General features: G+C 40.9%; 1 protein-coding gene and 1 pseudogene across 2 annotated transcripts in view; both read right to left on the reverse strand.

Moving 5' to 3' along the window:
* Positions 1-20,224, reverse strand: part of SCHIP1 (schwannomin interacting protein 1) — a 155,824-nt gene extending 135,600 nt beyond the window's left edge. The window contains exon 1 of the mRNA XM_082394078.1: positions 20,163-20,224. Within this exon, the coding sequence (XP_082250204.1) occupies positions 20,163-20,222 (60 nt within the window). The 5' untranslated portion in view covers positions 20,223-20,224. The remainder of the gene's footprint in view (positions 1-20,162) is intronic.
* Positions 13,553-20,149, reverse strand: LOC309629786 (cytochrome c pseudogene; annotated as a pseudogene). Its single transcript has one exon. The product of its transcript is annotated as a cytochrome c pseudogene (transcript).
* Positions 20,225-22,406: the final 2,182 nt, after the last annotated feature.

Below are 22,406 nucleotides of genomic sequence, written 5' to 3' on the forward strand. Positions count from 1 at the left end.
TCCATGATAAATTACATGAGCATCCCAGGTAAGGGGAAATCATCAATGACTAAACATAAACCTTGTGGAGGAGTATTTCCTAGATCTGTCCAGACCTTCAGATGAAGATAAGCAGGTTTGGTGGCACTGTTTTATAGGTAGAAAGATAATTAATCTAAATAAGTTTCCAAAATATTGTAACAAAAATGGTTCAATAAAAGCATTATGTCATGAATTTTAAAAATCACAGAAAATATATGAGAGGCTATCAATTTGTGTAAAGTGTTCAACTTCACTAGTAATCAAAGAAAGGCAATTTCAATCATAATGAGGTAAAATTTTGCCTGTAAAAATGTTTAAAAATTATTTATAACTACAACAGTCAGTGTCAGGATGGGTGTGATCGCAGGAACACTCATACACTGTTGGTGGGCTTATAAATTGGTTCATACAACCTTTCTGAAATACTATGTGAAATATCTTTTAAATGTCTTTACAAAGTTCATACTCCATGATCTGTTAATTCAACAAATGTTTATTGAGCACCTATTACATGCCAGGCACTGGGAGATATAGAGGTGAAAGAGACAAATACTATTTGCCCCAAAATGGAACTTCATTGTATGGGAGAAAAAGACATTACATAGGAAAAAAATATGTAACAATTTAGATTACAATTTATAATAAGTACCAAAAAGTAGACAGATATGACACCGAGAGGCACATGGAGGTAGTGTTGTGTGTTGGGGGAAGGTCAGGAGATGGATTGGTCAGCTGAAGAGGGAGGGAAGGGTCTTACAGGCAGAAGGAACATCTTGGACAAAGGTTTTGAGGCTGAAAAAAGCTTAGCACAATTGAGTAACTGAAAGGAAACCACTAGGTTGGAGCAAAAGAGTTCAGGGAAAGTGGCAAAATGAAGGTGGAAAGGTGAGGAGAGGTTGCCATGAAGATCTTCATCCTACCAGCTACTTAGAGGTTGTAAAAGCAGACTGACATTTTAGAAACTTTCTCCATGGTGGAGAATTGCGTGGGGAGAGGCTAGAGCAGGACAAGAGTGGATGCAGAGAGACTGATTAGGAAGCAAATATAGTGGTCCAGGAAAGAGATGGCTGTGGCTTAGGTGAGAGTTGGGGAGATGGAGCGAAATAGAAATATTAAAGATATATTTAGATTGTAGACTCAACAGGGCCTGGAGACTGAATAGATGGGGGTGGTTAGGGAGAGAGAGATGTCACTGATGGTTTCCAGGTTGTTATTGTAGGGAACTTAGTGGAAAGGTGATGTCTCTCTACTGAATTGGACAATTAGGAGGGAGTTTGGGCAGGGGAGCAGAAGGAAGGGAAATATTGACTCCTTTTTGGACATTTTCTGTTTGAGGTGGTATAAGACATACAAGTGGAGATGACATGAAGGTATTTGGATATATAGGTCTGGAGCTTAGGAGAATGATCTGGGGCTGGTGATGTAAACATGGGAGTCTCAGCATATAGATGGTATTTGAAAGCTTGGGTATAGGTGACATCCTCTGGAGACAAATAGAGTGGGAAGAGAAGGCCAAGTCTCTAGCCCTGAGGAGCCCTATCATGTATAGATCTAGGAGGAAGAAGAATGTGTTTATAAGGAAGACAAGGAACAGAATGGGAAGAGAGACAATAGTTACTCTTTTAAAAGTGTAGCCTAAGGACACAGAAATGAGGATCTAGATTTATGCATAAAGATGCTCATTGTGGAATTTACGATAGTGAAAAATTAGCTTCAACCTAAATGTCAAAAAATGGGAAGACATTTAAATAAATTGTGACATATTCAGTCTGTGGAATAAATGCAGTCAAATAAGATGCTTTTGAAAATTATAACATTAAATGAATAAAAGAGGGTATATTATTATACATACAATGTGATCCACATTTAAAAAATTAGATGGTTATATGCCTAGAAAAAGATGTAGCCAAATGTTAACAGTGGTTAACTCTGGATGGCAAAATTACAGGTGATTTTTTAACCTTTGTATCTATTTGTATTTTTCAATTTCTTTACGATCATCACAAAACAGGTGGGAATATTTTATAAAACAGAGAACAAATTATGCATATATATTTTACCTAAAATGAATGATTCTAAATTTGTTAAAGAAGTCCATTAAGATAATTTTTCAGATGGGCTAGAATGTATATATATTCTGTGATGAATCCTTTTATAACAAATAATTTTATGGTTCCATAAATCACTTATTAATTTAAAGTTTCTGAATAACAGATTTTCCTTTAAAATATAGGTTGAGTCAGCACACTTCTGAAAAAAGTTTGAGGTCCTAATGAATGGGAAGTAGGCGCCGGCAAACTTTTTTTGTGAATGGCTAAGTAGTAAATGTTTTTGACTTTGTGAGTCATACAGTTATGTTGAATATTCTTTTCTTTTTCCTAAGTAACCCTTTAAAAATGTAAAAACTCTTAGTTCTCTGGCCATACAAAACGAGATTGCAGGCTGGATGTGGCCCACAGACCATAGTTCAATGACCTCTGGAGTAAAGGATGAATACATAAGAACAACACATAACTACTTTTTCATTAAAAGCTAACATAATACTGGGATTGAACCTAGGTGAATCTTCAATTATTAGAGTCCTAGAACCGGTTGGGATCTATTTTCAACAGGAAGCAGAATAAATGGAAAAGTTCTAAAAGAGCAAACATTTTTTAAAAGTTTATATATTTTTTAATGGAAAACTGATCCTATGCAAATATGTCAAGAAGTTGTTATTTTTACCCAGAAAGTAAAAGCTAAAGGAAAATTTCTTTACAAATGAAGAATCTTTTCACAATTCTATAATCTTAGATTTTTGGTATTATGGGGGGAGTGTTGCTGTTATATACAAGAATCCATTCACTTGTTCAAGCCACAAACCTGGGAGCCATCTTTGTCCCTCCCCACCTGGGCCTTGCCTCCAGTCACCAGATGATGTATTTACTGCTGTTAGTATTCCAAGCAGATCCCTGTTCCTGGCCACTACACCCACCCCCCAGCTGCTGTGAATATTGGCTTATGAAGGCTCACAGCTATCCTCTACAGTGCAATTTATCCCTCCACCTTCATCAGGCCATGGAAAGACCATCTGATTCACATCCTACTTGACATTTCTCCTGTCCCATCCTGCTTCTCTCACTTCCTTACAGGCCTATCCCTTAATAAACCACTTGCACCCAAATCCCTGTCTCAGGCTCTGCTTCTAGGGAACCTGACCTAAGACACCAAATCCCAGTGATTCTACTTTCTAAATATATTTGGCTTTCTGACCACTACATCTGCTTGGAGAAAGGATACAGGACTGGATTATTCTTAAAATTTTATTCTAATTTCAAAAATTAGAATAAATTTCAAAATTTACTGTATGATGTCAGTAACTTTTATGAATACCAGGAAGTAGTTCTTGTAAAATATGCAGCAATGGGGGCTTCCCTGGTGGCGCAGTGGTTGAGAACCTGCCTGTCAATGCAGGGGACACGGGTTCGAGCCCTGGTCTGGGAAGATCCCACATGCCACGGAACAACTAGGCCCGTGAGCCACAATTACTGAGCCTGTGCGTCTGGAGCCTGTGCTCCGCAACAAGGGAGGCCGCGATAATGAGAGGCCCGCGCACCGCAATGAAGAGTGGCCCCCACTTGCCGCAACTAGAGAAAGCCCTCGCACAGAAACGAAGACCCAACACAGCCATAAATAAATAAATAAATAAACAAACAAATAAATAAATAAATAAATAAAACTGACTCAGTAGAGTCTTAAAAAAAAAAAATGCAGCAATGATCTGATAAACAAAAACACCCATAAAGATAAACAAAGAACTTGGAAGAGATTTAGCTTTCAATTGACATTACTATATAGAATTATTGCTAGTATTATTTGTGTTAGTGAGTAGAAACAGCTGCATCTCCAATATTATCAATTTTGCTAATTGTTTCTGATTACATTTAAAAAATTATACTAATAACCAATAGGCTATAAATAATCTTTTATTATAAGACTTTCCCATTTTATTATACTGTAATGGGTTCATTGATGCTTACTATGATGTGATTATTTGCTGACTCGGAAGAATACCTTTATTAGAATATGCATATGTATTCAATTTATCTTCTCAATTACACCTACATTAAAAACTTCAAAATCAAGTTTGCAAAAACAGGCGAGCCGTAGCACCTATATGGTTTGTGACCTCATGCACTATTGCATCTGGTTAATAATTCATAATAATCTTCAAAAATAAGCACTGAGTAAGTCATAGGGTTCCTTCTGTGCATAGCTCTCAGAGAAATGTGTACAGCAGTCCAAGGGCTGGATCTAGCACAGAGTGAGAGCTGGAAGCATGATGAACACAAATCTGCAATAGCCAGGTAGCTGCTGTACAAAACATAGAGTTTCCCCAATGGAAACTTAACCATTTTTCCCTCCTCCCTCTAAAGTGATTTCTCTTCACTTTTCCTATTCTGAAATAAGGAAATCAGCTACTTCTCTACTCTCTCAATGAAATACATTTTGCTTCAAGTTATTCATAGTTATTCTCAACTGATAAATCTATTATGAAGAACTAAGTTGACCATTCTTTCGTTTGATAATCACTGAAACTGAGTGTTTAGGGTTTAGGTAGCCATGATCAGTGAATAAATTGCCAAGCAACAGAGACTAAAGTGCCCTTTTCCCCTCCTTACTTATTTCTTGGGTTCAAAAGAAAACAAAACAGAAACCTCCGAGTATGCTGTTATTTAAATAGAGGCAAGTCCACATTATTCCAGTACCTATAATGAGTCTATTTCCTAGGAATTTCTTTTCACTCTCATAAAATACCTTCAATGAATGATAGCCATATTCCTCAACCTGAGCATAGGGATCACCTCAAACTCCTCTCCCATTCTCAGTGGAGGACCCAGGCTCTCCCTCAGGTGGATCTGGGCACAGTGCTGGAGGGTGGTCGGGTTGGCCTGAGCTGGCAGGTAGGGCAAGGGGCAGTATCTGGGTCTAGGCTTTCTGTCCAAGTCACAGTCACTTGGCTACCACCTCCAGGATTTTGCCATACTGTATACCACCTCTACTCCTATTTACATAATATTTTTCTTTAAATGAATTGTTTTTAAATTAAATTCATTCGAAGGGGAAGCTTCATATCACTATGATAAATGGAATATAAGTATTATCTGCTAAAATAGAAGTGAAGTATACACAAACTACATTTTATCAATTTTAAAAATAATTTAACGCCTCTGAAATTTGGATGTATCTTAGAATCAATGGCATCTTGCAATTGTAATTGGCATCATCATATTATAGTAGCACATGAAATAATGATGTGTTTTACTTATCAGTGGTATATTAGATTTGATGAAATATAGTAAATTCTATAAAAAACAAAGTTATTAAACTTTTAAAAATGAAAAATGAAAAATATAATAAATCAAAATGTATAAAATGTATGGCTGAATATAAGTTTCTTGTTGATGACAATGGAACTTTTGGATCAAAATAGCTAGAAATTCTAATTGATAGTTTCAGACAAAGATGAGGATCTACATCAATGAGACAAATCTGTCAGTTTCTATAGTAACCCACTAAAAAGCTGAACTCCCATGAGGATATATTTAGATAGCTCAAAAGATATTTACTGTTTTATCTGTATTATTTAAATGTATATTACATACTCAACTTCAGGAAGTGATATTTCAACATATCACTGAATAAAACACAGAGGTGCCTGTAGAATTCAGTGAATGGGAGTTCTTCCCTATTGGTGTGAGTCCTGGCTGTCTGTGCTTCAAATGGTTCAGTTATTGAGGGCTTGGAACACTTATGATTATACCTGAGCATCCCACCCCTGATTTATGAGGTCCAGGTAAGGTTGATTACCATGGCACTACTACATTTGTCTCATCCTGAGCAATATTCTCTATGAAATTACAGGTTTTATGTGCTCATTCTCTGCTGCCAGATATATGAATGTAAATACAAGACTGTCAAAATACATTTGTCTGAGTATCACCTAAAAATTATTGGGTATCACACTTTGGGCAACACTTGTCCAGATGGAGCACCAAGTATGAAGGACTCAGTAGAGAAAGGGACAGTTGGGTTACAGCTAGAACCAGGTGGGTCAGGTAGGTTGAAGAAGGCAGTTAGGAAGCAAAGCCTGAAGGGGCTGCCCAGGACCAAGAGCATTGACCCAGACCTCTAGAGAAGGCCCTTGGGTAGGGAGGTGCTACCTCAAGAAGACAACAGCATTCATTTTTCCATTCCTCTGTTCATTCAGTTACTCATTCATTAAAATACCTGTGCCAGGCACTGGATTGGGCTTTGGAAAGAAGGAGTTGGAAGAGGTCAAACAGCTCACAGTCTAGAAAGGAAAAGAAGAACATCAGTGATCACAGTTGGGTTTCAGAGTATTAGGGTGGGCGTAGTCAAAGAGTGTAATGGAAAAAAGTATTGGAGGGGGCATTTAACTCAATGTGGACAGCTCAGGGAAGTCTTCCAAAAGGAGTGATGCTTGAATTGAGTCTTGAGGTATAAACAAAAGTTGCTGAAGTCCTCCGGAGGCCGAATGACAGAAGGACATCTGAATCTCAGAGAACAGTATGGTCAAAGTTTAGAGAGGTTAAGAAAGCATGATCTGTTACCCACAAATGAGACACTTTAATATAACTGGAAAAGAGAGTGAATATTGGAGGATGGTAGAGAAAGAGTCTGGAAATGGTAGGAAAGCATGAACTGGATGCGAAGTTTACTGGACTTGAATTTGAAGTTCAGAGAGAGACCTGAAAGATTTTAAGCCAGAAGTGGCTGGATTATACATGTGTTTTATGTGTTGACTGATGTTGAGAAAAAGTAAATTCTGTATCAAAACATAACCTGAAGGCCTTAGCCAAAGTGCTAGACAGTAAGCAGATAGAGATTTGCATCATGTAAGAAACCATTTAAATCAAGGGATAGGATAGTGGGCTGCTGAAAGGGCGTGAAGGTGCAGACGATTAGCATTGCAGATGTGAGGTGTTGGAAGAGCCACACACCAGCACAAGGAAATCTCCCAGGTGAGAACAAGAGTTTGGAAAGAAAGGAAGGGGAGGAGCAAGTGCTAAACTTCACAATGAATGCAGAGGATTGGCTGAACTTCCAGTAGGTAACAATGACAGGGAAGGTTGGAGAATGATGGAGGCATTCCCTCTCTGTGTATCTTAAGATAATCCATTGGATCAACTTTTATTTATATATCTATATTTTTCTTTTTTAAAAAACTTTTTAATGTGGAAACACTTCAAACATTTACATAATTGAATAGTACAATGAACCCCATGTATCCATCACCCAGCTCGGCCAACTATCAACCCACGGTAATCTTGTTTCACCTATAATCCTTCTACTAGATTATTTTGAAGCAAATCCCAGACATCATATCATTTTAAGACAATGATCTTTACTCTTAACCCAAACCTGTGTCAGAATCATAGGATATAATGAACTTTGCGCTGTGGCCAATTAGAAAAACACTGAAAAGTCATAAATATGTAAGTAAAGTCTACTTTCTAATAAAGAGAAATTAATAAGACAATATGAACGTGATTTTCAGTTATTTAGAGAAATGGGTAAAACAATAATTTAGAAATAATGCTAATCTGGTAAACAAAGTTACTAGCAAAATCCTACGACATGAATTAAACTAATGGGGTTAAATATATGAACAGGAAACAAAAGAAAATTGAGTTTAAAAATGTGTAAACTAAAGCATCAAGGAAATAAGGTATGAAATAACTATTAGACTGGAAAGGAAAACCTGAGAGCAGAAAGAAAGCTGGTCCGAGGGTGGGATGGGGCAACAGGTTAAGTGTAAATTGGAATATAGGCTAGCTCATTTAAAAGAGATCCTGATTAGTTCCTCCACTCAGTAATTACTGAGCACTTGCCATGTGCAGGGCACTGTGGTGTCTCCGGAATGTCACATGCCTTTAGTAAACCATCTTCGTTGCTTAAGGAGAAAGCAGCAAGTGACCTGGGGGCAAGAAGCTGCACACACCCGATTCTGCCTGAGCCTCATCCAGATTCTTTATTAAACACCTGGCTTCTTGAGAAATAGAGGGAACTGGAAGGGGCTCAGAGGAGTGGAACAGAAAATAATTTGATCAGAAAGATCAAAGAAACCAAATATAAGGAATTTGGCTAAGCCAGGGCTCAGCAAAAAAATAAAAGAGCTATTCAAGGCGTGTAAAGAGTGAAGCAAAATAAGAAGTATTGAGCTGGTGCACAGAGCATAATGGAGAGCCTCGGACAAACCCAGGGAAAGGCAGCCGCCGAGGGCAGGACAGAGGGACAGCCCAGCTGAACACATTCTGACGTCAAGCGGGCTTCTGTCCAATGGCTTCCAGAGGGTGGGCATTATTTTTAACCTTTCAACTTTGGAAAAGAACGTGTGCTGAATCAATCCTGCCCTGACAAGCAGGATGGGAAGGGAGGGGAAAAAGTATTTTCCCTCAAATGTAATTCATAGATAAGTTCTAATGCTTCTCACTCCCACAGAGATTTTTCCAGTCAGCAAAAATTTTACCAGTGAAGGCAGAGAGAGAGAGAGAAAGAGATTAAATTTTCACTTAATGTCTTAGTGGCCTTATTTTGGCAACTTTTTTTAGTTCTTGATCAGTTGCTTTCATTCAGGCTCTGGGTCTTTAGTTTTTGGGAGGGAATTAAACGCCTTTTTATTTTAAAATATATCATACATACAAATCAGGGTATAAAAACATAAATGCACAGTTTAAAGAATAATGATCAAATGAACACCAGCATTTCCCACCTCTCCATTTAAAGTCAGATTATTCTGGTACCTTTGAAGCCCTCTGGGTGTCTCACCCTAATTACATTTCTCCCTCTGTTTCTCCTTCTGACTCCTCAACATTATCCTAAAATTTAGCTTAACCCCTTGCCTTTCCTTAAAGTTTTACAATAAGGTATAGTCGAGAGTTTAGCTAAGCTACTCCATGGTATTGCTGCTTCAGCATCCAATGTGTTTGGCCAAGAGGCCTGTGGGGTACTTAAACTGATGCCAGCCCCTCATGTTATCAAGCACATGCCCTAGATAACAGCCTGCGGAGTCACAGCAAATGTGAGCTCCTGATATAACTCCTCCGGCAGCCCTGTGATAAATAGTCTCTCCCACCTCCCAGGGCCTTCCCCTTGTGCACCCCTTAGATAAGACCCCTGGGAGCCTACCAAAACCCTGCTCTTTTTGGTTCAAATAAGGTTTATTATTGTCATTACACCTCTGGTTGTATCATGGTCTCATGGTATGCTTTTCTCCGGTCTCAGGACAGCACTCATGAGGGCCAAAGGGACTCACTTCTTTACACAGTGAACAGAAAAACTAAAAATAATTGAGTTCATGACATTGGCTACTCAAGTTGCTTAGACAAATGGATGGATGAACCATACATCGCACATCACCACACTGAAGCTGGAGATGTACTTTGTTCTTGCTTGTGGGCAACATTCTGGAAGAAACCCTCATTCAGTATCCCTCGGGGACACCACTGGCGAACCCACACTTCTGGGGACAGCATCTCCCTGCCCCCACCCTGCGGAAGCATCCGTTCAGCAGCAGGCCTGGTACAAGGAAGAGGCACGGTCAACTGTGTTTCCCTTTTCCTTTTGACCCCTTTCCTGAGTCTGGAATCACTCGTGCGTGGTCCTCCCTGATGAGGCCAAAGCTCATCAAACAGTTGACCGCTGCCCAAAAGTTTTGACGCTGCACCGGATCTCAGTCCCCTCAAATCCAAACTCCTGGAACTGGACCAGCTTGGGTCTGTCATGCTCTGGGCCACCTCTGCTGGCAGCCTCAGGCCCCTCCTTTCCTCCCAGCACCATACCAGCAAGGGTTCACCATTTCTGGTGACTTGTCTAGACAGACCAGGGGGTTCATCCCTCGTGGCCTTCCCTACGTACTTTAGCAATTCTAATTATTAGGCCAGCGTGGTTATGAATTTTAAATAAGTGAAAGGATCAAAGTTTATGAAGACAAGACGTAGTCAGTTTTAAACTTTCTGATTGTTTTTTCTCCCCGAGAACAGCTTAAAGAGGCATGAAGTCAGGAAGTAAGGGATCTGGAAATTCCTACTCAGCAATTTTATACTAGGTTTTTACAAATATAAGACATTCCATAAAGGCTAGGTAAAACTCTAGTATTTCTAAAATCCTGTGAAATTGGCATATCTCGGTGGAGACATAGGGTATTAGAAACTGTGAGGTCTGAAAATTATTGCTATAATTTCTAAAATTCCCTCTTCTCTCTTTTTAATTCCAAGAAGTCCAAGATCTTATGGGCAGAATATATGGCTTTTAGCAAAAGCTGGCTCTTGAGCTTTGAATTGGCTCGGGCTCGTTCTTCTCTATTTTTATATCCTCCCTTTCCATTCATTCAACAACAGACATTTATTGAACATCTAGTAAGTGAGTGTCAGGTATAGCGTTAAACCCTGGAGATTCAAAGAAAAAACCTGACATTGGTACCTCCCTTTGAGGGCGGGGCGTTGAAGAGCTAGTGGAGAGAGAGAGATGCAAAGAAAGAAAGAAAAGCAGTAGTGTTCTAGGTGTGCTAACAGGAGCGTTCTAAGGACCCAACGGGGGCAGCATGAGGACAGTTATTAATTCAGACAGAGAGAGAAATAGGAGTTGGGTGAGCTGGAGGTTTGCTTTGCAAGAGGCTTTAGGGGAGCCATGAAGACCTTGAGCTGAATTATGAATTACAGCCTCAAAGCACATCAGAGTCGGAAAGAGCTTTTGATCAACTCTATTTTGGAAGCCCAAGAAGGTGACCTTGTCCAAATTCACATGGCTAGTTGGTAGCTGGATCTGCTAATGCGAAACGTTTGCTCCTTCCCTTCCAATACGTGGTCCTGGTTTCCCCCTTTGCGGTCAGCAGTGAGGTGACCCACCTCTTGCTGGACCACACCTGTGCCCAGAGGTGAAGGCAGAGCTTCCTCTTCCTTGGTTTTTACAGTTCAGTGAGACCACTTGCTTTTTTAATTCCTGGGAGCTTGGCTTACATAGATTAGGTGATGGGTTTCAATAATTTGTCTTGGGGGGGATGGTCCTATCCACTTTCTGTGTCTCTTCTTCAGCTTTATCTAGAAATTGGAAGGCGGGATGTGGCTGGGTGTGTACCTGGCTCCACCAGCTCTAGCTGGAGGCTGTGGTGTGTTGTTTCGCCTGCCTGCATCCAGTCCCCGGCGTTTCTCTGGTGACTACCCCCACTCCGCTCTCAGGACGCAAGGTTCTGGTGGGAAGACCCACCTCTTGACTTCCACACTCAGTGGGACCATTCACCCGTGCGCGGTGGCCTGAAGCCAGCTGTCTCCTCTCTCTTCATCTCCTGCCACCGCCGCAGCTCAGCCTGGGGGCCAGGAGGCTTCTCCCCCCAGGAATCTGAGAAGTGGGTTCTTCTGCAGGTGAGCTAATAGCTTCCCACATTGTTGCTTTGTGGATCTCTGCATTGGCAGGGACACTCCGAGGACAGTGTAGGGGCACTTCCGTGGGGGGGACAGGAAGAAGAGATGGCTACGATGAGAGAGGAAGATAGCAGCGAGGAGGATTCTCTGAAATTGTGGAAGCTGAATTGCCTTTGTTGGGGAGTAGCTGATGCACCTGAAAACTATTGACAAGGCTTTAATGCCCGAGTAAAATTAGTACTGAGATGCCTGCGATCTCTTCAAGAGATTTTGATGTTCACTTCACGTTCCTCTTTCAGCAGAAAAAATGTGGACTTGGTCCCTGTTATTCATGTGATTAGGAACCGGTTTCCTAAAATGATATATGTAGGCTAATTCCTATTGACCCTTCAGAGAGAGAAATCACATATTGTTATTCAAGAAGCGCATGTAATTTTCTCTCTTTTTACAAGCCCATATCAAATAGATTACCTTCCCGAGCTATGAACAACTTGAAATGCACACAGATCTGTGAGGTTCAAGAGAAAGAGGATAAGGACTTGCATTGGAAAGAGCGAGGTCTGTGGTGCCGCAAAGATTCTCTTAAACGGCTGCAGAGGAAACCAGTGGATTCCGAAACTGTAAAATCTTTAAAGGGAAACAAACGATAACATAGGGTGTCATGAGAAATGGCATTTTATATTTATTTAAGCAGCCTTCTTCTTGAAGGTAGAAATACTTCTCAAAACCTTCACCATGACCCCCGTGCCCAGGCCACCATTGTCTCTACTCTGGATTACTGAAATAGCTGCCTGTTGAATTTCCCTGCTTTCACCCTTGTCTCTTACAGTTCACTCTCCACTCAGTAGCCAAAATGATCTTTTAAAGATCATCTTTTAAAGCTTACAACTCTCCAAGAGCTTCTCACTGTACACAGGATAAAATTCAAACTTCTTACCCTGGCCTTGGAGATCCTTCAGGATTTCTCAACAGAGACAATATCTTCAGGACAGTATGAGCAGCACAAGTCTTCTCATGTGCCTCCATCCAAAGCAGTACAAGATGTTTAGCATCCCTGGTCCTGCCCACAAAAGCCAATAGTGCTCTGTCCTCAACTCCATATTTTGCACCCAAATCACCAGCTGCACATCTTCAAACACCACCTAGGTAGGGGAAGGAGGGTTGCATCACCCCCGGCTGAAAATCCCTCCTAGCCTACTTGATTTGGCCCTTACCTATCTTCAACCTCAGGATCTTTGCATGGGTTCTTTTCTCTGCCTGGAAAAGAAGCACTCCCAGACTACCCAGTTTGGCTCCTTTTCCACATTCAAGTCTTAGCTTAAATGCCACCACCTCAGAAAGCCCTTCCCTGGACCACCCCATCTAAAATAGCAATACATACACACATACACGCATACACACAGAGTCACTCTCACTATGTATACTTATCACAATACACAATTTTCTTCTTTGTTTACTTGTATATTGTCTGTCTCCCTTCTCCAGAATGTAAGTTCCATGAGAGCAGTCTGTTTGTTTTTGCTATATCCCCAGAGCCTGGGGATAAATTTTTATAAATATTTGTTGATTGAATAATAGATGCCATAAAGTTATTTTTTCATTTAATCATGTACATAATACATATTAGGAAGAAGCAGAAAAGCATTGTGAAACTCATTTTTTTAGATAAAGCACTAAGACACTAAAAATAACAAATTTCACACTGAATATTAGTGATGGAGGGAGAAACAAAACCAGAAATGTCATTGCCTCCTTATTAAGTCACAGTGGATCATTTCAGTATAAGGTGATCTATTAGGTCACACTGAAAGACATATAACATACAGAGACATAAATAATTAATAAATTATCTCATCCCTGTCACTTTAAGGCTAAATGTCCACTATCTATATACTAGCTGCATTTCATTTTACTTTACAAGTTATTATACCTTTTCAAGTCTAGCCTCAAAAATTTAGATTCAGGGGCTTCCCTGGTGGCGCAGTGGTTAAGAATCCGCCTGCCAATGCAGGGGACACGGGTTCCATCCCTGGTCTGGGAAGATCCCACATACCGCAGAGCAACTAAGCCCGTGCGCCACAACTACTGAGCCTGCGCTCTAAAGCCCGCGAGCCACGCCTACTGAAGCCCGTGTGCCTAGAGCCCATGCTCCACAGCAAGAGAAGCCACCACAACGAGAAGCCTGTGCACAGCAACGAAGAGTAGCCCCCGCTCGCCACAACTAGAGAAAGCCTGCGCGCAGCAACGAAGACTCAACACAGCCAATAAATAAATAAATTAAATTAATTAATTAAAAAAAATTTAGATTCACCCTTTAGAGAAGGGGATGAAAAAGGAAATAAGTTTTACTGTTCTCTGTGGAACAAATTTGAATACCCATCTCTCATCTGATTTCAGTAGCTGACAAAATTGATTCACGAACAAGGCATCATGTGGGGATGGCAAATACACAGCACCTGGGTTCTCATTCTCCACTCCTGCATCTCGGCAGGTACAGCTCACCAATCCTAGTCCTTCCTCTTGCTGAGAACCCATTCCACCTGGGACTCTCCACACAGTGCTCCAGGCAGCAGCTACCAGTGAACCGGAGTTGACATACAACTTAAACATCTATGTGCCAGACCTGGAATACTGGAAAGAGCAAATCTTTCCAGATCAGTCTGAGTTTGAATACCATATCTGCTCTTTGTCACTGGTGAGATCTTGGTTTCTCACACTCTTTCCGTTTGTTTCATAACATCAAACTTGTAGGGTTATTGGGAAAGAGCAAATAATGTCTGTAAAGTATTTAGTACCATGCTTGTTACAATCAGAATTCACTGAATAGTCGCACGGAACAGTGGTAAGGAGAAGGCTCTATTTCACACCCCCATCCCCGTCCCCAAGAACAGAGAGGAGGTATTATCTTGATATGTAGGAGGCGGTGCAAGTTACTGGAAACACTAGAGTGAGACTGAGTGTTGGATGAGTGGTTCCCAAAGTGTGGTTCTGAGACCACCTGTGAGCTTATTACAACTTGCAAATACTCAGGCCCCAGCACAGACCTACGGATCAGAACACTGGGGATGGGTCCCAGCATTGTGTGTGTTAACAAGCCTTCCTGATGCACGCTCTCTCTAGTTTGGGAAGCACTGCAGTAGGGAGAGGGAAGGTGGAGGGGGAATAGAGGTGACAAAATCAAGGCAGAAGCATGTCTGCTCACCTGGTGATTAATCAGAGAGGAAACAAGAAGTGCCGCCCCTCGCAGAGGCTGTGACCATGAGCATGCCCCACCCTAGTGGCCGCTTCCACAGGCAGGATAGCAATTTGCTGCAACAAAGGACAGACCCAGAGCTCGTTAGGAGAAAATGGGCTTGTAGCACAAGGCATAAGGATAACTTCCCAAATGCAGCCCCAGTGCAAGTAGACAACAGATGGAACTTGAAAGGCTCCTTCCCTGAGCAGAGGTAGGTGGCCCTTGTTCTTGGTTGTTTCAAGAGCAGCTTTGACTGAAGGCAAAAGAAGCCGATCTAGACACTTTCTCAAGCTTCCCCAGCTTGGTGAATTCATGAAAGGACTGCATCTGACAAGTTCAACGTGCATGGGGGCAGTGGGGAGGAGGGGGCATCAAAGATGTGTCAAGAGATTCAGCTCCACCAGGATTTCTCTACTCTATGTGCTCAATCTAGACCATCGTGTTCCCCCATTCCGACTCTTTCTTCCAGTGTACCAGACACAGAAGTACCTCCCATGGGGTCAAAAATTATAAAATATTTTTAAAGAATGTAATCAATCCAAAGCCCTATGTGACCCAGCAGATTTTAAACCTGTTTCCAAAGTTAACCCCTGCAGTACGATGTAGAATGGCCTCAGCCCCTACTTTTCTTTGCTTCCACCTAACTTGAAACTTAACTTTTATTAAAAGTTTAAGTCACACATTCTTGGACACATACTCATACTTGCAGATTGGTCTAAAGGGTGTAGACAAGGTCTATGGCCAGTGTCTTATTAGTAAAGAACAAGGACCTTATTAGAGACCATCAGGCATTTGGATCCAACATAATTACTGAGCTCGGCACTGCCAATTCTCCTGTCTTTCCCATGACCACATACGTGGGAATTGTTATCATTCCCATGAGGCAGACCACAGAACTGAGGCTCAGACACATAAAGGAACTAAGCCAGGTCCCACAGCTACTTTAAGTGGCCAAGTGTGGATCCTAAACACCAGTCTCCTGACAGAGGCGGTGTTAATCCACCACTAGAAGATTGGCTACAGGGGTGACCTACCCTTAGGTCATTGTCATTGACAGCTGTCATTGTCATTGACAGCTCTCAACTCCCAGCTGATGCATGTGCTGCGATTTGTGCTTCCAATGGAATGTTTCTGCTGCTGAAATTTATCACCACCTTTCTAAGCTGGTGGAGAGAATGTTTCCAGATTAAAAATGTGTCCTACACATAGCCCCGTTGCAGGTATGGCAACCCTGCTCTTACAGTGGCCTGAAGTGAACGATGAAAATTCTGAGAGTAGCACTAACCACGTTCTTAAAGATAGCTGTGTGAACATGTTAGGAGATTTTACAGAAAGGTAGCAATTAGTTATTATTGAACCACTTGTAAGAGGCGGCTTCTAATAACAACAAAAAAAAGTTCCTTTAAAAATGCTGTTTAAATTTGCTTTTGGATAGCCCACCTTTATTGAGATTCTGAGGTGGCTTACTATTGTTCTTCACGCATATGGAATAACTATACCATAGGAAGAAAACCAACAATTCTTTGTATTTCTGAACTCAAAATAGGTAGAAGTGGGTTTGCTTTAAGAAGGACTTCTGATCAATGACCCTGGTTAATAACTAGGAATGGATTTCCAAGGGAGTTGGGCATCCTTTTTTGAAGGAGGGTGGGGAGAAGGGGGTGAACTAGCAGTGGTTCTAAAGTTGTGCTACAGAGCTGGTTTCCACTCTCAAAACTCATTTCCTCCCCCAAGGAACAATATAGTTTCCTAAGTCATAAAGAAAAAGAAGGAACTGTAAAATAATATTTATGGAGACTCTACTGGATTCTAAAGTTCCTTTAATAATTTTTCTTCTTTATTTATTTGTTTATTTATTTTTGATCCGTGACTTTGTTTTTAATTATCTCCAGCCTTAGGATCACATAATTTACAAATTTGTGCTGATGGTATATCTCCTCTAATCTTTCTAACGAGTTGGCAAAAGCACCATTGCCAATCATGCATATATGGTAATTCTACAGTTGCATGTGTTTTTGAATAGCTGTTTAAAAGACAATCCTGAATTATAACTTAGTTTGACTTGGTAAAGAATTCATAAGCAAAGTTTGCTGCAATAGCTTGTGATGCTAAAATTTAAAAGCATTTGATCTTATAGATCACCTATGAAATGTGAGAAGTATTAAATATTCTTTATTTGATATTATACATAAACCACACTAAAATGCCTTTCATTAAATAAAAGACAACATTTTAGATACAGGGAATTTTAATTTAATTGGCATAGTTAAGACCAAAAAGATAAAGTGGACATTGCCAGCTTATCTTCAGCCCTTGCCTTTAGCAGGCTAATGAACACAACGTGAAATGCAAGTGAGTCTTACTGTTCTATGAGACAGTGAAGGGATATCCTCTGTATTTAAATGTATTAATATAACCAGTTATATAAATTTAAATATAAAACCAATTTCCTGTAGGTTTTGAGATGGCGTTCACCATCTCTGTGAAGAGTTGAACATCAAGTCCAATCATATCTTTAGAAGGGGAAAACAGGGATAGCACTTGCTGAGCTGGAATTAGTGTCAAAATTCAAAAAGCTGATCATATTAATTTAACTAGGAGTCAATCTATATAAATCAGGGCCGTCCAAAAGAAATATCTTACCAGCCATTCATGATTGGAATTCTGGTGTATGAGGCCGATTCAAATATGGTACACATAAAAAAAAAGTCATGAGACACTTCTGTTTTGTAATAAGGCAATGGCCAACTATTACTCATTAGCAGCTTTTTTGAGATAAGCTATCAAGTCAGCTCCTTCTAATGCCTGTGAAAATCATCTTTGTTCCAGGGATGTACTTCTTGGGATTCTCCATATACCCCATCAGTGTCTCCTCTCCCCAAGAGATGCCTTTGTTCTTGCTGGCATCTGTGTAAGAAAATCCAGGGGCCTGACCTGTCTTTTGCCCAAACAGACCATGGAGATTCGGCCCAGTCTTGTGCTTGCCTCTCTTTTCCATGGTATGGCACTAGGCCCGCTTCTGAACTAAAATCTTCTTGCCCTTCTCAACATCACCCATTTTTATTTTTTTATTTTTTATTTTGTTTTTTTTAAAAAAATAAATTTATTTATTTACTTTTATTCATTTATTTTTGGCTGCGTTGGGTCTTCGTTGCTGTGTACGGGCTTTCTCTAGTTGTGGCGAGCAGGGGCTACTCTTTGTTGTGGTGCGCAGGCTTCTCATTGCCGTGGTTCCTTTTGTTGTGGAGCACGGGATCTAGGCGCGCGGGCTTCAGTAGTTGTGGCATGCGGGCTTCAGTAGTTGTGGCTTGCGGGCTTCAGTAGTTGTGGCTAGCGGGCTCCAGAGCACAGGCTCAGTAGTTGTGGCGCACGGGCTTCGTTGCTACACAGCATGTGGGATCTTCCCGGGCCAGGGCTCGAACCCATGTCCCCTGCATTGGTAGGCGGATTCTTAACCACTGCACCATCAGGGAAGTCCCAACATCACCCATTTTTAGATCGTCCATTTTTCATGCAAGATACAAAGGTTCCTGCTTGTGATCAGGACATCCTGCTCTCCAAGTCCAAGGACACGCAGGCCTGAGCCTGTGTACTGGTAGGTTCCTCTAATTCTAATGACATTGTTAATTATTTACTCTCTTTACAAATAAGGAAACCGAGGTTCAGACTGGCTGTGTAACTTGTCTAAGGTTATGGAATAAATGAAGGGACTGAAAATTTAACCCGGATTTGCTCAATTCCATCTCCAATGGATCTTTCCACTTCATTGGAAAGTCCCTCCCAACAATGCACAGTTTAATGGTGAGGAAACCGAAGCACAGATAAAATAAATAAGAGATAGCTTAAGAGATGTTGTGCAGTCAGTATGTGATTGAGGGTCACTATGTGAAATGTTCAGGAAGCCACATCCTTTTTCCTTTTAAACACTTTGATTTAGCTTATAAAAGGTCACAGTCTGCTACTTTTAGAGATTTTCCAGCTTTGGGGATTGGATTTTATTTTTCTTGGCAGCATTCATATTTGAAAGCAGTATATTTGACACCGTTTTCTGGATTTAACTTGAAACAAAGGAAGCAAAATTATACCCACGCACCCTGCTCTCTTCCAAATTATGAACTCAAAAGTTAACTTTTTGCTCAGAACATCCGCGTTTCTGAATGGGTAAGGCCCAAGTAGAGCCCTTTGCTGTTTTTAGAGTCAAGAACAGATCTTCCTATTCAGCAAGCTATAATCCCCACTTGGCCCAGCCATCAGAAGTGAGAAAAGGGGAACCCTTGCACTAACAAATCCCTGTTGATAAAACAAATCTTTTTTCATGAACATTCTGTCTTCAGAAAACAAGTAGATAGAGCACTTGTTAGTTAATAATAAAACGAATTCTTCAGTGACTACCCAGATGAATGAATATTTTTTAAAGGCATGGGGTATGTAAGGAATTTTAATCCAGCCTCCGTGTTCACTCCCCACACAACAACTGTAGAGAAACCACTGGCCTCTGAATGATGAATGGCCCCAGACTCAACCAAGAGGGAAAACAAGCCCAGTCCTATAATCTGGCATCTCTCTTTTTAAATTCCTGGGTGGACTTCTATTTTGGTTGTAGCTGATGAGTGGGCTCAGTCAAAGGGCTTTGCTAGCGCATCTTTAGCCTTTAAAAAGTTCTATTCGTTAATTCCAAATTAATATTTTAGGAGGCTCCAGGCCACAGGATAAAATAAGTCAGGAAACTGAATTAGTAAATGACAGAGCAGTAATCAGCTTAAATGAGACTTCTTCTTCCAGTTCTTTGCTTGTGGATGACACAGAATTTCTGAGCTTAGAAAAATCTCTTTTCTCTGCAGGTGGGACTGTGGGGATACCAGAGATGCGATACCACGATCACAGTCTTATCCATTTATTTTAGTCTTCTACCACAATACTCCACGCAGGCGTCCCCACCCTCACCCTGTGTTCTGTGCTGTCAAAGCCTACTTGCTAATCAGCTAGGTTGAACGAAGGGTTAAGGCTGCAGCCTTCCATTCCAGTAGATGCTGCAAACATTCGCGTCCACTTTCTCTTCTGCAGTCAGCCCTGCAGCTCTGCAAAGCCTTCAGCATTTGCAGAAGCATTATTTCCTCCCACCTATGTCTGGTTTAAACTTGCATCTGACCAGGTTCTATAGCTCAGAATTCCAAACGTAGCCCTGTGGGGTCTTACCTAGCCTCTGTCCCTCTTCCACTGCTGAATTTGTTTCCCCTGCCCTGTCCCGAAAAGCCTCAGGGCCTCTGGTAACCTGGATGTTTCCTCCCCACTGGAAGTTAGAAGCCTCCTGACTGGCTGCATCACTGCACATTTCCCTAGTAACCTTGTTTTTTCCCTTCAACTCAAACTTCTCCAAACCACACCATCTCTACTGACCCTGAATTTCCCTAGCCCTCTGTAACAGCCACGCCAGGAGAGAGACTGCAGGGGGCAAATTGGGGAAAGAAGGTTTGGGAACTCACCTGCACAGCTGCGAGGCTCAGACACAGGATGGGGCTGCCCACAAACTTCCCAGGGACCATCTGCAGCCAAGTCTCTTGGCCTTAAAGCGACAGGGCACTTTTCACCATATAAGGAAGACAGTTTCACTTGTCTGCTTCGGGACCTGTTTGGGCAAAGCAGCTCCTTCTCTGGACATTGCAGAGGCTTAAGCCTTCTGGGGGCATCTGGTACCTGTCAGTTTGAGAGGATCTGTACATAGTAGGCAGTTTGATAACTGCTGGATAAGGCACAACAATGGTGTTTGGCAGGCCATTTTCAAAGACCGTAAAACCCTTTATATGGGGCTTGCCCCCTACGGAAAGGGTTTACAGTGATTGGGAAGTCTTCCTCAATGACAAGAAAAGGCTCTGCTTCTATTTCAGGTCTGGTTTCCTGGAAATCAGTGATCTTGCTCATCTCAGAGAGGAGACGCAGTTGGACCCCTTTCCTTCGACACTGAGACAAAAGAGAGAGGACAGCAGAGTGGTGGTGGGAGATTTTGGTTGTTTCAGGCACGTTAGCATTGCTCCCTAAAAACAGGCGAGATAGAGATGATTTTGTTATTTCAGCTAGCAGAGGCCCTTCCTAAACAGACACACACCCACCCAGTTCTCCACCAAAGCCATCTCCACTCCTCAGCACCCCTTTTGGGCCCCCTTGGCTAAAGCCCACAGTTGAAGTCTGAGTGCTTTTATCTTAACTGGCAGGGATAAGAATGTGTTTTAGCAAGAGCAAACATTTTCTGTGGCTGATATTCAAATGCAGGTCTGGCCTGTTGGTTTGAGGTGTATTGAAAGCAATTATAAAATGTTAGATTCTGAGAAAAAAAGTGGAGCTCAATTTAGTTATCACTTGGATGGTCACACACTTTTCTCTTTCTTTTTTTTTTCCCTTTGTATATTTAATCAATGAACTAATTTTTTATTGAAGTATAGTTGATTTACAATGTTGTGTTAGTTTCAGGTGTACAGCACAGAGATTCAGATATATATATATATTCTTTTTCAGATTCTTTTCCCTTATAGGTTATTACAAAATATTGAGTAGAGTTCCCTGTGCTATATAGTAGGTCCTTGTTGGTTATCTGTTTTATATATAGTAGTGAGTATATGTTAATCCCATCTTCCTAATTTATCATACCCCCCCTTCCCCTTTGGTAACCGTAAGTTTTTCTATGTCTGTGGGTCTGTTTCTGTTTTGTATACAAGTTCATCTGTATCATTGCCCCTCTCTCCCCCACACACTTTTTTCTTCACCAGAAACTGAATATTGTCTCTTTATTGCCAGCTGACTATGCCTAATATTTGGTGTCTGTACCATAGATTTTGGATGAAAAAACATGTAATTTGGCCCCTAATTCTATAGTCTTATACTACCTTCATATCTTACCTTCTTACATAGATTTTGACTCTTTAAGGACAAAGGCCACTTCATATCCTTCCATACTCTGCTTAACACCTAGCATGGAACAAGCATAGAGCAGACTGGGAAATACTTATTGGCTTAAATCAGTTGAATGGAACCCAGGCTCTTTGTATAAGGTCTACCTACCCAGTTTTATGAATAAAATGGGGTTTTACTAAACTATTGTTATCAAATAAAGCCATGATTTCTCTTCTTGATCATCTCTTTTATAGCAACTAGTATTTGTTTTCCATGCCATCACATTTTCTTCAAGGGCAAAGGTTCAAGGAATTTCTTTAAAAGTAATCACTGTGATAAACTCTTTGACCCAGCAATCTGATTCCTAGAAATTTAATATAAGGAAATAATTATACAGAAGCAAAACATCTGATAAGTAGAGATGTTCATTGCACTGCTGTCTGCAATAGCAAAAGCAAGAGATGACTTGAAGGCTCCAAAGTCATTTATACATCAATAATAAGAGTTCACATTTATTGACTGCTCACCATGTACCAGGCACTGTTCTAAGTACTTTATGCAAATTAATTCATTTAATCATGACAAACCCGTGTGGTTGGAATTGTCATCAACCTCATTTTAAAGACCAGAAAACTAAGGCACAGAGGTTAATAAACTTACATTTGAACTGAGGTGTTTTGGCACCAGCACTTAGACTAACATCATCCTATGCTCTCATCAGTGCCTATTATAATAGGCACTGGAATAGACAGAGTAATAAAATTAATCAAATGGCCTTCATGCAGCCATTAAAAATAATAATTATGAAAGCTCTATACAAACATGGAACCATGCTTGTGATA

The sequence above is a fragment of the Balaenoptera borealis genome (genome assembly GCF_965194805.1).
Source record: "Balaenoptera borealis genome assembly, chromosome: 5".
NCBI lineage: Eukaryota > Metazoa > Chordata > Mammalia > Artiodactyla > Balaenopteridae > Balaenoptera > Balaenoptera borealis.